The sequence below is a fragment of the Natator depressus genome, chromosome 5 (genome assembly GCF_965152275.1).
Source record: "Natator depressus isolate rNatDep1 chromosome 5, rNatDep2.hap1, whole genome shotgun sequence".
Classification (NCBI taxonomy): Eukaryota; Metazoa; Chordata; order Testudines; family Cheloniidae; genus Natator; species Natator depressus.
Genome location: NC_134238.1, coordinates 82,686,438 through 82,700,801, shown reverse-complemented (window position 1 = coordinate 82,700,801; position 14,364 = coordinate 82,686,438). Strand labels below are relative to the sequence as shown.

Below are 14,364 nucleotides of genomic sequence, written 5' to 3'. Positions count from 1 at the left end.
TGTCCTCTTCAGCGACACAGTCCTCTGGCCATGCCATACACCGTTGTCCCCCCACCCTTCTGGGGGACCTGCAGTCCACTGTTCAGCCACTTCCCTTACTGGCTACTGCAGTGAATTGTCTGGCCACTTCCTCATGGCCCCAGCATCCTTTTTGCCTTTGCCTCAAGGCCTCAGCCTGCAAACCCCAACAGCCAGCCAGGAGCTGTCTCTTGCTCCCCAGGTCCCTGCTTACAGCACTGCTCTGTCCAGGGTACTGGCAGTTCTCTCAGCCCTCCAGAGACACAGTCCTTCCTCCCTGGGCTCCCAGCAGAGAACTGCCTTCCTCTGCCCTGCAGCTCCCTTTTTATATGGGCCTTCTTGCCCCTGATTGGCTGCTTCCTTCAGCCCTTCTCTGATTGGCTGCCTCCTGCGCAGCCTCCCTAGGACTCTATTAATCCCTTAGACCCGAGTGTGGGGCAAGCACCCCATCACACTTAGCAATGAGGGAGCTCACTTGGTGTGGCAGAGACCTGAAGTCAACATGAACTTAGAAGAGAAGGAGGTTGAGGAAAGCTAGGGCTTAGTAGAAGGAAGGTATGTCAAGGGTTTTCAGCATACTATCCGATTCAGTAGTAGGCTAGCGTCAATTGCTGTCATCTGATTTCTTGAACCATTCTGCCTTTCCCTTTAGAAAAAATGTAGATAAGATTGGAGGATTCCTAGTGCTGCTATATGCTCTTCTGCAACCATCTCTAGAGCTTATACACCCAAGAAATCTGTCAGAGTCCTGACCAACTTTGCACTTCCGACTTTTCCTACTTCTCTTGATTCGGTGTCCAATAAAAGGGTCTGAGTCTGAATATGTCTAACATCTAGATCCCTTCAGGAGTATCTTATGGGAGAACTGGTGTTATCAAACCTGGAAAGTTTTCACTGCTATGAAATATGAAGATAATCCAGAAAGAAGACTTTTCAAGGGCTCCCCTTATTATTGAGGAATGACAGGTGAGAGAAGGCTCTCCTATCCTGTTTAAATTCAGAAGATTACAGATACCACCAGAACTCAAGTACTCTGCCCCCAGAACAAGCAGATAAGTATATAAATAGCTGTGGGTAGTTCGGGTTAGGAATTCTCAAAGGTCATTTTATGCTCCTATCTGTTCAGAAAATGTAATCACATACTGAAGTGCACAGATACTGCAGGCTTTGTCTTCAGAAGCTGAGTGGAAGAAGATTCTTATGCTCTAGAAAAGAAACAGTCTGTCCAGTGATTTGTTGCTGGAGTAGTTTAGTGCTATTCTGGTTCTTTCTGTGTATTTTGCAGTCAAGGTTCCTGCTACCCTGATGGACAGAACAGAATTAACCATGGTGAGAAAATTTCCGAGTGGATGAGACCTCCTCTCACAGGTCTGCTCTTCTTCTATACCTTGGAACACTTTGGTCTGATGGCAGAATATTGAGTAGTGCTGGTTCAGAGATGAGGGTTTCTTGAAAGGTTTTGCTGACTGTCACACAGAGGATTGCACTTGACTTCCCTTGCCTATTCCTGGATTAGCAATACCTTTTCCAGTGAGAAGTTCTGAGTGTGGCTGGATGTGTATTCCTGCTCCCCCCAGAATGTTCTTGGTTTTTTTCGTGGCTGGTTTCTAAAGAGGTCTCTGAATCAAGTTTGTGCAAGTCCACCTCAGCCATTTCATCTTTATATGGTCCCATCAAGACAGAGAAATCGATTCTCCTCCCTATATCCAAATGCTTCTTTGTCCTCTTCTTTTGAGGAGACCTAGGCATTGACCATTTGTTCTTCGGTAGATCCTACGATTGGTTTTCCAGGTACTTGTAGAACCCATTCAAAGCTTTAGGAGCCATATCTTTAGAAATTGTAGGAAACTAAGAGTGACACATAAGAACTTCTTTCTCTTTAGGGAGAATTTTCAGTTACTATCAATGTAGCTTGCAGAATGGGGGAAGAGGTGTCCTGCTCATTTCTTTCCTTCAGTTCTGAGGTTGGGCGGGGGGGAGGGGGTTCCCCCTGCATCCTCTACCCCAAAACAATCCATTTAGTGTCAATTAACCTCTTGTTTTAAATATGTTATGTTGCAATGTCTCTTTGCAGCAGAGATGAGTGAGATCAGAAGTTTTACATAAATCATGCTCATAATTTATAAAAGTTAACAATTATTTTTTTTGAGATTATAACAAGGGAAAGAAGGCTACTAGTGGATTAACAATTATTCCCCATTACCTTAAGGCCAGGCCGAACAGCTACAGCCAAAATTGTGAAGTCCCACATAAGTATAGTGATTTTATGGGCTCAGTGGACAGGAGGTTCTGCCTCTGGAATTTGTAAAGTGACTACCCAGCATCTCTGTTTTTTTTCACATGTACTTTTTGGCTATGTCTACACTAGAGACCTTACAATAGCACGGTCTCCCATGAGCCGCTGTAAGGTCTCCTGTGTAGCCGCTCTATGCCAACGGGAGAGAGCTCTCTCACTTTGGTATAATTAAACAACTCACAATGAGCAGCAGTAGCTATATCAGTGGGAGATGGTCTCCCGCCAACATAGTGCTGTCCACACCAGTGCTTCTGTCAGTGTAATTTATGTCGCTCGGGGGTGTGTGTTTTTCACATCCCTGACCGACAAAAGTGCTAGTGTAGGCATTCCCTTCTGAAACTTATTGGCCATTAAGTGCTCCAAATGCCATAAGGCATACTTACATTCTTTGGCTCATTGCTTGTAGCATCCACTGTCTATAAATGCTGTTACTGGATAGGAGGGTGGAAGAGAACTATAACAAACAGAGTTACTAGTGAGTAATTTTCTGATGCTTAAGTGATGTTTATGTGCAGTAAAATAGTTTCACTAAAAGTGGTAATTTCTGGGAACTTGCTGTGAATGTCTTCTGTGAGGTTCTTCATGACTTATGAGGAGAGGCTGAGGGAACTGGGATTGTTGTCTGTGGAAGAGAAGAATGAGGGGGGATTTGATAGCTGCTTTCAACTACCTGAAAGGGGGTTCCAAAGAGGATGGATCTAGACTATTCTCAGTGGTAGCAGATGACAGAACGAGGAGTAATGGTCTCAAGTTGCAGTGGGGGAGGTTTAGGTTGGATATTAGGAAAAATCTTTTCACTAGGAGGGTGGTGAAGCACTGGAATGAGTTACCTAGGGAGGTGGTGGAATCTCCTTCCTTTGAGGTTTTTAAGGTCAGGCTTCACAAAGCCCTGGCTGGGATGATTTAGTTGGGGAATGGTCCTGCTTTGAGCAAGGGGTTGGACTAGATGACCTCCTGAGGTCCCTTCCAACCCTGAGATTCTATGATTCTATGATTTGAAACCCTCCCTGACTGACTGATCTGCCTGTTCTAAAAAAAAAAAAAACTGAGTTAGGTATGTAATGTGATGTAGTCACTAGAAAACTGCTTCATTACCCCCTCGGCTTCATGCAGATCATTTTTCAGTTTCTAACAGCGTGGCTGGTTGTGTTAGCACTTTGCCCCAGATGCAGAGAGATCTAGTTTCTACTCCTAGATGATGTACTAGCATTTGAGGAGTAGAAGATCAAATCAGGGTTTTTTCTCATTTATTGCAGAAATAGCCTTACTAGTTAGCATTTTTAAGAATTAGAGAAAGCATGTTCTCCATTTCAGAACATGGAAACGTTTTCTTTGCAACAAAAGAGGTCTGGGAAATTTTACGGCCTCATCACCACCCCCAACAGGTGGCATTCATTAAATGAAGAATAGACTGAAAGTTCATTGCGATATTGTTGTAAAATACTTGTCAACTTTCTTATTATTTCATTCTTCTCTCTATGGGGCTCTAAAATTTTATCAGAAGTCTATCAATTTTCAAATACAGGTTTGTGCGTGGGCACAGTAAATTCCCATTAAGAAATACAATAAACATTTGCCAACAAGTACAAACCAGCCATATCAAAAATGCCAGTTTTCTCCTGCACTTTCAATGGGAAATACCTTTGGTATCTGTTTGTCTGTGCTGCTGTTGTTAGTGGTGGCCAGCAGTGCTTAATTAGTGGTTTGGCAGTTCATGGCCCCAGTACCTCTGGGCTTTCCGCATCAGTTATGAAAGTGCAAAAATTGCTTGAGCTCCAGCACCTAACTAAGCAATAGTAGCCAGTATACACCTGACTTTGAATTTGTAAATTTAGTTTTATAAGCATGTGTTTAGAAGATGAACTCCTGCAAGACATAAGGCTAGATTTAGAAATTTAGCCGTACAGCTTCAAATCTTGTGGTTTGAAATGAGATATGTAGTTTCTAACACATTTATAAAGTTTTAAATTCAGCATTCGATACAAACACATACAGCTTCTCTAATTATTGTAATTACATACGATCGTGTACATCAGAAGGTTCACAGCCACATATAGTTTGTATATAACTTGAACATCCATGTAGAAGTACCAGAAAGGAACCAAAACATAATTTTAATATCACAAGGATGCCTACAGTATCTTTTGAGCTTGCCAAGGCTGAGCAAAGCTAGTCTAGTCCATTAAAATGACTAATGGCATCCTGCCCAGCATTATTTGATGTGATATTATACCTGATGACACTAAATGCTTTTCTCATGTATAGTTTCAGCAGTCTGCTTTTCTTTTTAAATACTGCCTGACCAAACTACATGGTGCTGAATTGTGTAATGCACATTTGCATTATTTTTATTAGCTCTGTATCTATAAATAGGACTGGGAACTGCTGACATCGGCTATCATGAAAATAAAAATATCTATGATACTTTAATTAGGGAACTGGAAAATTCTACCCAACTATTCCACTGATAAAGGTATTACAGGATCATGTTAGTTGTTGACTGTGGGCCAGATAGCTCTCTCTATTCTATGGCCTGGGGGTAGGACACACATACACATGAGCATGAAAAGAGGATGAGTAACTACACTATATGTTTCCTCCTCTCTTCTCACGTTCCACCAGACTTACTGTCAGCCTTTTTTTGGCTACACTTTCATGGGTGTTGGACCCAATGGAAAGTAGGGAGGACTTATCCCCACCAATATTTAACTGGGAGGAGGGACTTTCCTCCCCCACAAAATTGCCAGCCCCTTTTAGTGCTAAATATAGCCTTCAAAATGTAAACGGATTACTAGGGTTGGAAGTTGGTGTCAGTGATGTTTTTTTGTATAAATTATAGCTTGCTTACAGTCCCTGTAATGGCTTCACGTGGTTGCTCTTTAGGGGTCTGCAAAGACCCAAGCAGGAACCCAATATTTTGAGAGGGCCTCCGGTCAATTCACAGTTGTGATTCTTCAAGCATCCTTGAGTTCCACAGCATTCCAAAACCAAGTCTTTTGTCACTAACTTCTTCCAAACTTCCCCAGTGGTAGAAGGTCATGAATTTTCCACATTATATATACAACATATTTTTTTTCCTCAATAGGATTGTTTCTTTTTACAGAGGGGATAATTTGGCTTTGTTTGGAAGCAAAAGGTACTGAGATAAAATCAAGACTTTATGCAAGAAAATGTTTAAATGAGCCTACAGGATTTACATTTATCCTTGAAATAGCTATCAATTGTCACTTAACCTTACAGTCATAAGGACCTAAGAAATCCAAGGGACAGATTGAGTGGAAGAATTCCAACCAATGGAATGAATAAATTCTGTTTTTACTGCACCACTCAATACTTAATTTTTGGTTGTGAATTCATTGTAACCTTGGTGTTTAAAATATAAGTAGTACAAAACATTTGGATACCAGTGTGATTCCACCTGTTATTACTATCTATGAGAGCTGACTTCAGTAGGAATAGGAGCAATCTTTTGTTTCCAGGCATTAACTGTTATATTTTACTTCTCTGGGTGTATGCAAGTGTTGGGATGGAGGAGCAGGTTGTATTCTACTAATGGTTTCTTTAATGGATCTTGATTTTTAAAAAAGTTTAAAAATGTACAATGCCCACAGAAAAACATTTTGGCAAGGGATTTATTATTGTATCATCTGAACGCCTACATGGGAATTTATTGAAGATTCATAAATGCTGTGGTGCAGTGGGGGTAGGATAGCTCAGTGGTTTGAGCATTGGCCTACTAAACCCAGGGTTGTGAATTCAATCCTTGAGGGGGCCATTTAGGGATCTGGGGCAAAAATTGGGGATTGGTCCTGCTTTGAGCAGGGGGTTGGACTAGATGACCTCCTGAGGTCCCTTCCAACCCTGATATTCTATGATTGTACAACCGGTTACAACACACAGTCTAATCAGTTACATTGTTTTTGCAGTTCTGAAAATTACTAAACAGAAACTTCTGTGTATGCAAAATAATGTAGGTGAACCCCAAATCCAACATGGCGACACTGATGCGGCATTGCCAGTATCACCCTGCCACAATGAGAGCTGTGCAAAACTTGTTGATTTCACTTATCCAGCTGTTCAGAAAATGTTATCATTTTCAATTTAGGTAGTTCTCTCTTTGTTAGTTTCACTTTAATTTTTAAGTTTGTTCAAACTCCATGGGCAAAGGAGACACACTAAGTGGTGAATTTTATTAAGTGCTAAGCAGTATATACTTAGCAAGAGTTCCTTGGGATTAGCTTAACCTAGAAAACCATGATCAGTTTCACAAGTTACTATTACAAAACCAAAATGAAATTGTGAAACCCAGCTTCTAAGAGCACTTCACACTGTCTTGCAAAGGCAGCAAGCATTTAGTTTTGAGCTGTGACAACAGGTTTGGAGGCTATCTGAAAGTGTGCAGGCTCTTAATTGCATCATAGTGCTAGCATCTTAACATCACAATGCTATGTGATATAGTAACAATGGATGTGATGTAATGTTTTGATTTGATTCATTGAATTCAAATGGGACTTGTTTGAGCTTGTTCATGGGTTGTTCTGAACTGCTCATTCAGCCATTTTGCATGCAAAGTTATATTTGTTTGTTAAAATGTAAATGTACAGAACATAAATGTGATTGGAACACTGACTTGCCAAAAGGGGAAATAGAATAAGATATTTTTTTTCTGAAACCAAAATAGCTTGCCTACCACTTTAAAAGAAACCTGAACCATATTGTTTGTGGTTTTTCTTAACATATAGGTACTTAGCACACTGACTTCCTGTACTGACTGACCAGTCAAGAGCAGCAAGGTCTCTGCTAAAATGGAGAATGACTTGCAGTTTGTTGTCCTGTGTATTGCTGTTAATAATTAAAAGAACTAGAAATACATGTTCAGAGTGGAGGGCATTGTCTCCAAAATAGATATGCAATTTTGCATTATATTCCATAGAATTCAGACCTCCATTCAGAAAATAACTTGCACCATATTAAGAAATATAATCTATTATCTCCCAATAACATGTAAAGCAATCCTGTATCCAGTATATTGATCTGCTCTACTGAGGCTGACATTTTACATGTGCAGAGATTATTACTGTTAATGAGTTACCTTCATACAGTCTCTCAGGACCAGACATCAACGAGAGGGTAGACTCTGATTACAGTAAGTTTTTTAAGGATCAGAGATGAAAAGGAAAATATTCTGAAGTAGGATACAGCTTTTCAGGGCCCAACATGTGCCTCTTACTTAGTCTCCTGACCTGGCTTACACTTTGCTGCTTCTACATGAAATGAAGGCAGAGAGAAGAAAGAGAGAATCACACAACTGTGGCTCAGGCATTTCAAAGTGTGCTGGACAAACTCATCCATATAAATGCCACTGGAAACCTGGTATTTTCTCTGCAGGCATGAGGAGGAGAGAAAGGTACTGGGACTCCTACCTGCCAAGAGATGGTGGGTGCGAGGAAAGGAGAGACTCCTTCCATCTTACATATAAGAGAAGAGGGGAAACAAACACACACATCAGGAACCAGGAAGGGGGAAGAGAATTAAACCCCTTTCCTTCACAGCAACCAGGAAAGCATTACAAAGCCTAATGGAGTTACAGGAACGTGACCTAATTGTGTATTAATAAATACAACACCAACAAAAGCCTCTCAGTACCATGTCTGGGTGTGAAAGATTTCTGTTACCAATCTGCCTGAGGCGTCAGGTGATCAGGCTGAGGCCACAGGATCGTTAAGGGAAGAGATGACCGAACACACCAAGTGTCTAAGTTTTAAAGCTTTATTGATAAAATAATAAAATAACAGCAGAGAGTGATGGGTGCTCCCCACGTCACTCAGAGGAAGGAAGAAAGCATTAGTACCCGAAGCCCTAACCCACTTTCATACTCACACCTGCACTACCCAAGGCTGGACAGGCCTGGGTGTAACGTAAGAAGAAGAGGGGCAGAGGTGGACAGGAGTTCTGTCCTGTGCGCACAGGTCATCCAGGGTCCGCTGCCAATCTCCAATTTGCTTCAGCTCTCGGGAGGGTTTTAAACCTTAGGGTCCTTTGGGGGCATCTTAGTCTGGGACTTCTGCCTCCCCCCTACTCCCTCCCCGTGCTCTTTGTACTGGTCCAAGCCGGCCTTTCGTGGCTTCTTCAGTTTTCCCAAAACATCCTGGCTTTAGGGACACTACATTAGTTGTTTTCCCCTTTGTCAGCCTTCACTGTGTTGCTCGGTTTTGCAGCCGCTGCAGATTTATGCAGTTGAATCTTCTTTTCTCGCGGCTGGTCGGAGTTGGAATCCAGGCTCCCCACCCCCGTCTTTCTTGGCAGGCCGCCGAGCGTCAGTTGTGTGCTTTGGCCTTGAGCTGGAGCCAGCGTCTTATCTTCAGACTGAGCTAGCCGAAGTGTTGAGTTAACTTGTTCTCTGTTCTCTCCCTCTTTCCCCCTTTAGCCTCTCACAGCCTGCAAAGGAATCTTCCACTCCCCACTCACACCTTTGACCCTCCCCAAAATGCTTTGTGTTGCTTGCAACAGTGTTAGCAACATGCAGTGCTGATCTGCCTTCCCAGGGAACCCCCTGGGGGGGGAGAGGGGTGTGTGACATAGGTTTCATGCCATATATTTACCTCTAAGTTCTTTGAGAAACTAGTTGACAATGATTAAGTATAAGATTATGTCACAGAGGTCACAGAACTCACAGATTCCATGACTTTCAGAGACCTTTGTGACATTTTCTGCTTCACCCCCAGTGTGGAGGGACTGGAGCTGTCAGCCGGTGGTGACCCGGAGCTCTTAGCCACCATTGGTTTTGGGGAGACCTGTAATTCCCTGCCATCATGGGTCATGGTGGGGCCTTGGAGCTGTTAGCTGCCGTGGTATTGGAAGCTGCTGGACCCCTCCCACCCCCATTGGAGCTCGGGCTTCAGTCACCCCTCCATCAGCCCATTATTTTTAGTAAAAGTCACAGACAGGTCACAGGCTTCCAGGAATTTTTGTTTATTGCCTGCGACCTGCCCGTGACTTTTACTAAAAATAATCATGGCAAAATCTTAACCTTAACAATGATTCAGCTTTTCAGTTCTTTAATACTGTGAACTCATTTCAATATCATTTAAACTCTGAAAGCTGTTTGACATATAGACCTGGCTGAGAAACAATTTTTCCCGCCCATGAAAAATTTTGAATTTTGGGGGTGAGGAGGTGGACAACCAAAAAACCCTTTGTCTCGAATTGGGAGAAAACGGTCAAAACACTGCAATTTTTCACAGGCAGGAGAACCAAAAATGGAATTTTTTGGCATGTTTTCTTGGCTGCTCAGGAGTCCAGGAAGGCATGTAGGTGAGGTGGCAGGAAACCAGGCAGGTTTCAGTCTAAAGTTTAGTCAGAATTGACACGTCCCCTCAGAATGTTTCAATGTAGTTGAAGCTGCATTTTCCAGTGGGAAGACGTTACATCCGAAAACGTACTGACCAATTCAGTTGACAGCCTCCTACCAGCAGTGTTTGAACCTGGGGCCTCTGGATCTAAAGTTAAAAGTCTACTTTTTCTGATAAAGGACCAGTGTGACAGCATAGAGGCAGTAGCCTGCTCAAACCATTTCCTGGGGTCAGCCACTGAAGGGAGACAAACCCATACTGGATTAATGTGACTACAACGTGCAGTATGGTTATAAAAGCAGTACTACTGCATGCAGGTGCTTCATATATTGTTTTAAGACCTCCTGTTTAGCCAGTATCCTGGCTGAATGTGAATAGTACACGGTTTTTTTGCACTACATTCCATGGTCTACTAGGTAACTTTTGATTGTCCTTATCTTACCAATGAAGATACTGGGGAGAGAACATGGATCATCTTCATAACCTAATATTATGTAAAATAAATAAGAATTGCACTTGAATTCCAAACACGTAAGGACACAGAACCAGGATTTGACTTTTTGCCACAGGTCCATTAAGATGAGCACTCTGTCTGGGGCAGTAGCTATAAAGAGATACTTCAGAGAGAGAAAATCATTGCTTGCGTGCATAACCAACAGTGCAATGCTTTATGTATCCACTGCAGACTTTGCATCAGGAAGCATAAGATCTAATTTGCTTAACAAATATTAACATAATTAATAAAATTAAACTGCTTTTTAAAATCCTGCTCTGTTGTTTGAACATGACTTATAGTTAAGGTTAACTTTTTTCACAGTTATTTTTAGTAAAAGTCATGGACAGGTCACAGGCAATAAACAAAAATTCACAGAACCTCCTGACCCATCTGTGACTTCTACTAAAAATTAAGGGGAGGTTTGATGGGGGGACAACTGAAGTCCGAGCCCTGCTGTGTGGGGGGCAGGGTCCAGCACCCACCGCCACTGCTGAGAGCTCTGGGGCTCCCTCGCCACCCGCAGCAGCAGACAGCTCCATGGCACTCCTGCCACCCACAGTGGCTCAGAACTCCGTGGTCCCCATCCCGAGGCTGAAGTGGAAAATGTCACAGAGGTCTCTGAAAGTCACAGAATCCATGACCTCCATGACATAATCCTTACTTATAGTAGTAAACACCACAAGCTAATTCAATGTTTCTCTTTTTATTTATGCTTATCTTAACCTGCTGTTAATTTCAGATAACCCCCGCCCCCCAACCTTTGTATTAGGATATAGGATAAAAGAGTGAATAATCAGTTTTCACTGTATCTACCTATCTGCTGATGTCCACTTTATTTGAGGTGCTAGAGAGACGTAAATACAACTGTTATGTACAAGAGCTCTGTCTCTGACTTCACTAGGCTTTGGATCAGGCCGGCAAGTGCACAAAGTGCATGCATTCAGAGCCCTTGACTCACTGAGGGCAGGTCTACACTACTGTTTAATTTGATCTAACTTACTTTGCTCAGAGGTGTGAAAAAGACACCCCCTCTCAGCAAGGCAAGTTATAATGACCTAAGTGCTATCCACACTGGCGTTATGTCGGTGGGAGACACCCACCCGCTGACATAGCTTCCACCTCTTGCGGAGGTGGAGTAATTATGCTGACAGGAAAGCACTCTCCTGTTGCCATAGAGCGTCTTCACCAGAAGCGCTACAGCAGCCAGCTGCATCAGTGCAGCTGTGCCGATGTAGCACTTCTCGTGTAGACCTGCCCATAGTATGCCTGTTGTGCACAACACAGGATTCTGCTGCTCCCTAGCAAATAGCGCCACATGTTGGAACTTCCTTCTCCCCCCCCCCCCCCCGAAAGGAAAATGACTTCAGAAAATTCAAAACAAACTTCAGAAAATTCCATTTTATAAAATTTACACTAAAAGTACATGAGAGTTTTATGGGAAGTCCTCAAAAGCTGGGATGCAGATTTAGCCCTATTTCCTTTTGGAAAGCTTGTAGAAAATACGATTTTTTTCCCAAAATACAGATGCTTGCTACTAGTTGAGAATAACCTTTGATATTTCTCTTGTCATTTCAGAATCAGGGAAAGGGACAACAATGGATCCTATGCTCTCTGTCTGCTCAGTGAAGGAAAAGTACTGCATTATCGTATTGACAGAGACAAGACAGGAAAGCTCTCTATACCAGATGGAAAAAAGTTTGACACCCTCTGGCAGGTCTGCTAAATTAGTCAGTTGGGTAACTGTCATCATGTTTTTATAGCACCAAATAACGCAGTTTCTGTTTTACTTTACTGCACATCTGCAATCTTTAGCTAATTGGCCACATATTTCTAACTTAATTTTTAGTGATTTTCATCCTTTAGGGGAAAAGGGGGAAGTAGTTTTTAGTATAGAAGGCTATGTAAGCGGTACAGGTAGTTGTTGTTTTTTTTAAATATTTTGGCTTAATTTAAAATTGCTCTAGTTATTATTTAAAGAATTGTACATTTCCTTGAATGAAAAGGCATTTTCATTTGTAAAAGCAAGATTAAATAATAGCTCTATGGCATTTCTGTAACATCCTTTGTGACAAGCGAAAGGCAGAACTCTGGTGTGGTAACCACAAAGGGAATAGTTTAGGATGCTAGGCACACATAATCCTCTTTAGCTCTGTGACTCGCTAGCTGGCAAACTGAGAGATACAGCCTGCCCAGCATTACCAACACTGTTTGTCTAAATCCTGGCTCAGATTAAGTAATCATGGAATGGATTGCTGATTATACTATAGTCTGTAATAAAGGTGAGGCACTGCAAGGAATAAATATGGGTAAATTGAAAGCACTAAAGAAAATGAAACAGTAGCAGATTTCTGCTGCCGCCTATTGTTTAAAAGTATATTAACACAAATTGTTATAACTGTATGTGTATAATGTAAGTCTATAGTTGTGTATAATAGTTAGCCTTTCCCTTAACTATGCATATCCTTCCTGCTTAATGAAAAGCTGACAAAAATGCTGATTTACTAGTGTTCTCCACTATTGATGAGGAGACCTGTATGGGCAAAGCAAATTCTTCCACCACAGACAGATACTGGTGGGAGGCAGGATTTGCCTGTGATCCTAGAGCTGTGTAAAATAAATAAATGCATACACACACTCCTTCCCCCCCAACTCCCTCGCATAATGAATATGTACTGTAGATGCTGTGCACACACAGGCACAATTGAGAAAGATAGGATTGAGAGAAAGTACTGTGGTGGTCTGAACAGAGCTGCAAATCCTGCCTGCATTCCCCCATCCCACCCCACAATAGACAGTAGAATGACTGTGATTCCACTGTCTGTGTGCAGGTAAAGCCAACCCAAAATGCGAAGGCCAGTTCTAATAACAATACATGTCTTATTGTTAACATCACAGTAGTGTCTACAGGCCCAGCCAAGGGACAGTACAGGCATACAGTGAGAAGCAGTGCCTGCCCTGAAGCATGTGGGCATGACAGACAAAGAGTAGGACGGGAAGCAGAGGCACAGAAAGGTGAAATGACTTGTCAAGAACAAACAGCAGGTATTATTGCCCATTATTTTCTTTCCTCCATTACCTTCTGACATTCTCTCTTCTTTTTTGCCCTGGTAGTTAGTTGAACATTATTCATACAAACCAGATGGGCTGCAAAGGGTCCTCACAATTCCATGTGCACGTCTTGGCTCAGAAAATGGTAAGTTATTCAGATGATTGTAAAACTCTAATGTTCCTGCTACAGATAAGAAGAGGTGTGTGCATTTTCTTCATTACAGGAATAGGAACATGCAGAATATTATAAAGAATTGCTCAGGGATAATAGTGATATAAGGTATAGTAAGTAGTGTGAGAAGGTGTGGGGAGATTCTATATTATATAGAGCCATATTCTTGCCTCCAATGAATGCTAATCTTGATGGCAATTAGTCATAGAATCATAGTTGGAAGGGACCTCAAGAGGTCATCTAGTCCAATCCCCTGCTCAAAGCAGGACCAATCCCCAACTAAATCATCCCTTGCTATCCGCAAATATTTTAATTCTTCTTGGGATGGTTTCTCTTTCTCAGGAGGTGAAGTATTGTCTGCAAGCTTTTCAAGGCCAGTAGGCCTGGCAAGTATTCTGTCTAGTCCAGAAAGCAGAAAAAAATTCTGGGCCAGGTTCTAAGGCTAGTTTATATAGCAATAGGGGGTGAAAGTCTCAACAGGTCATAAAAATGGCTTTTTCTTCACTTGAAAATTAGTTCTCATCAGAATACAATATTGTAGCATGGTGATAACTAACATGGTGTTGAACATGACTTACCAATCAGTGTAGACAGTGATTGTTGTGTTCAATATCTCGTCAGTTGGTCATAAGTAAAACCTATTGGAACCATAGTATGTAAAATCAGTAGTTTGGTAAGAGGCCATCCACCTGCTATTTTTCGCTGCTATATTCCCCACTATTGGTAAGAATGGCAGCAATTTGTATGCTTATAAAGTAATTCTTATGTGTGATTCCCTTATAGCTAACATCATTTTTGACACCCGTCCGCCTCCACTTCCTGGAACGCATCCTAAGGTAAGAGTAAGCAGTAGCAGTAATGCTTATGTTTAAGAAAAGCAAGTGAGATCCTTAGTATTTTTTAGCATTTTAGGAACTTTAATGAATGCATGCTCAGTTATATGCAGCACATAATTTCTTGGGCTTGTTTTATAGGCACAAGA

General features: G+C 41.9%; 1 protein-coding gene across 1 annotated transcript in view; it reads left to right on the top strand.

Moving 5' to 3' along the window:
* The window catches only part of SYK (spleen associated tyrosine kinase), a 74,139-nt gene that overhangs the window by 35,508 nt on the left and 24,267 nt on the right, over positions 1-14,364 (top strand). Inside the window, exons 4-6 of the mRNA XM_074953089.1 lie at positions 11,738-11,876; positions 13,274-13,355; positions 14,166-14,218. Coding sequence (XP_074809190.1) covers positions 11,738-11,876; positions 13,274-13,355; positions 14,166-14,218 — 274 coding nt within the window. The remainder of the gene's footprint in view (positions 1-11,737; positions 11,877-13,273; positions 13,356-14,165; positions 14,219-14,364) is intronic.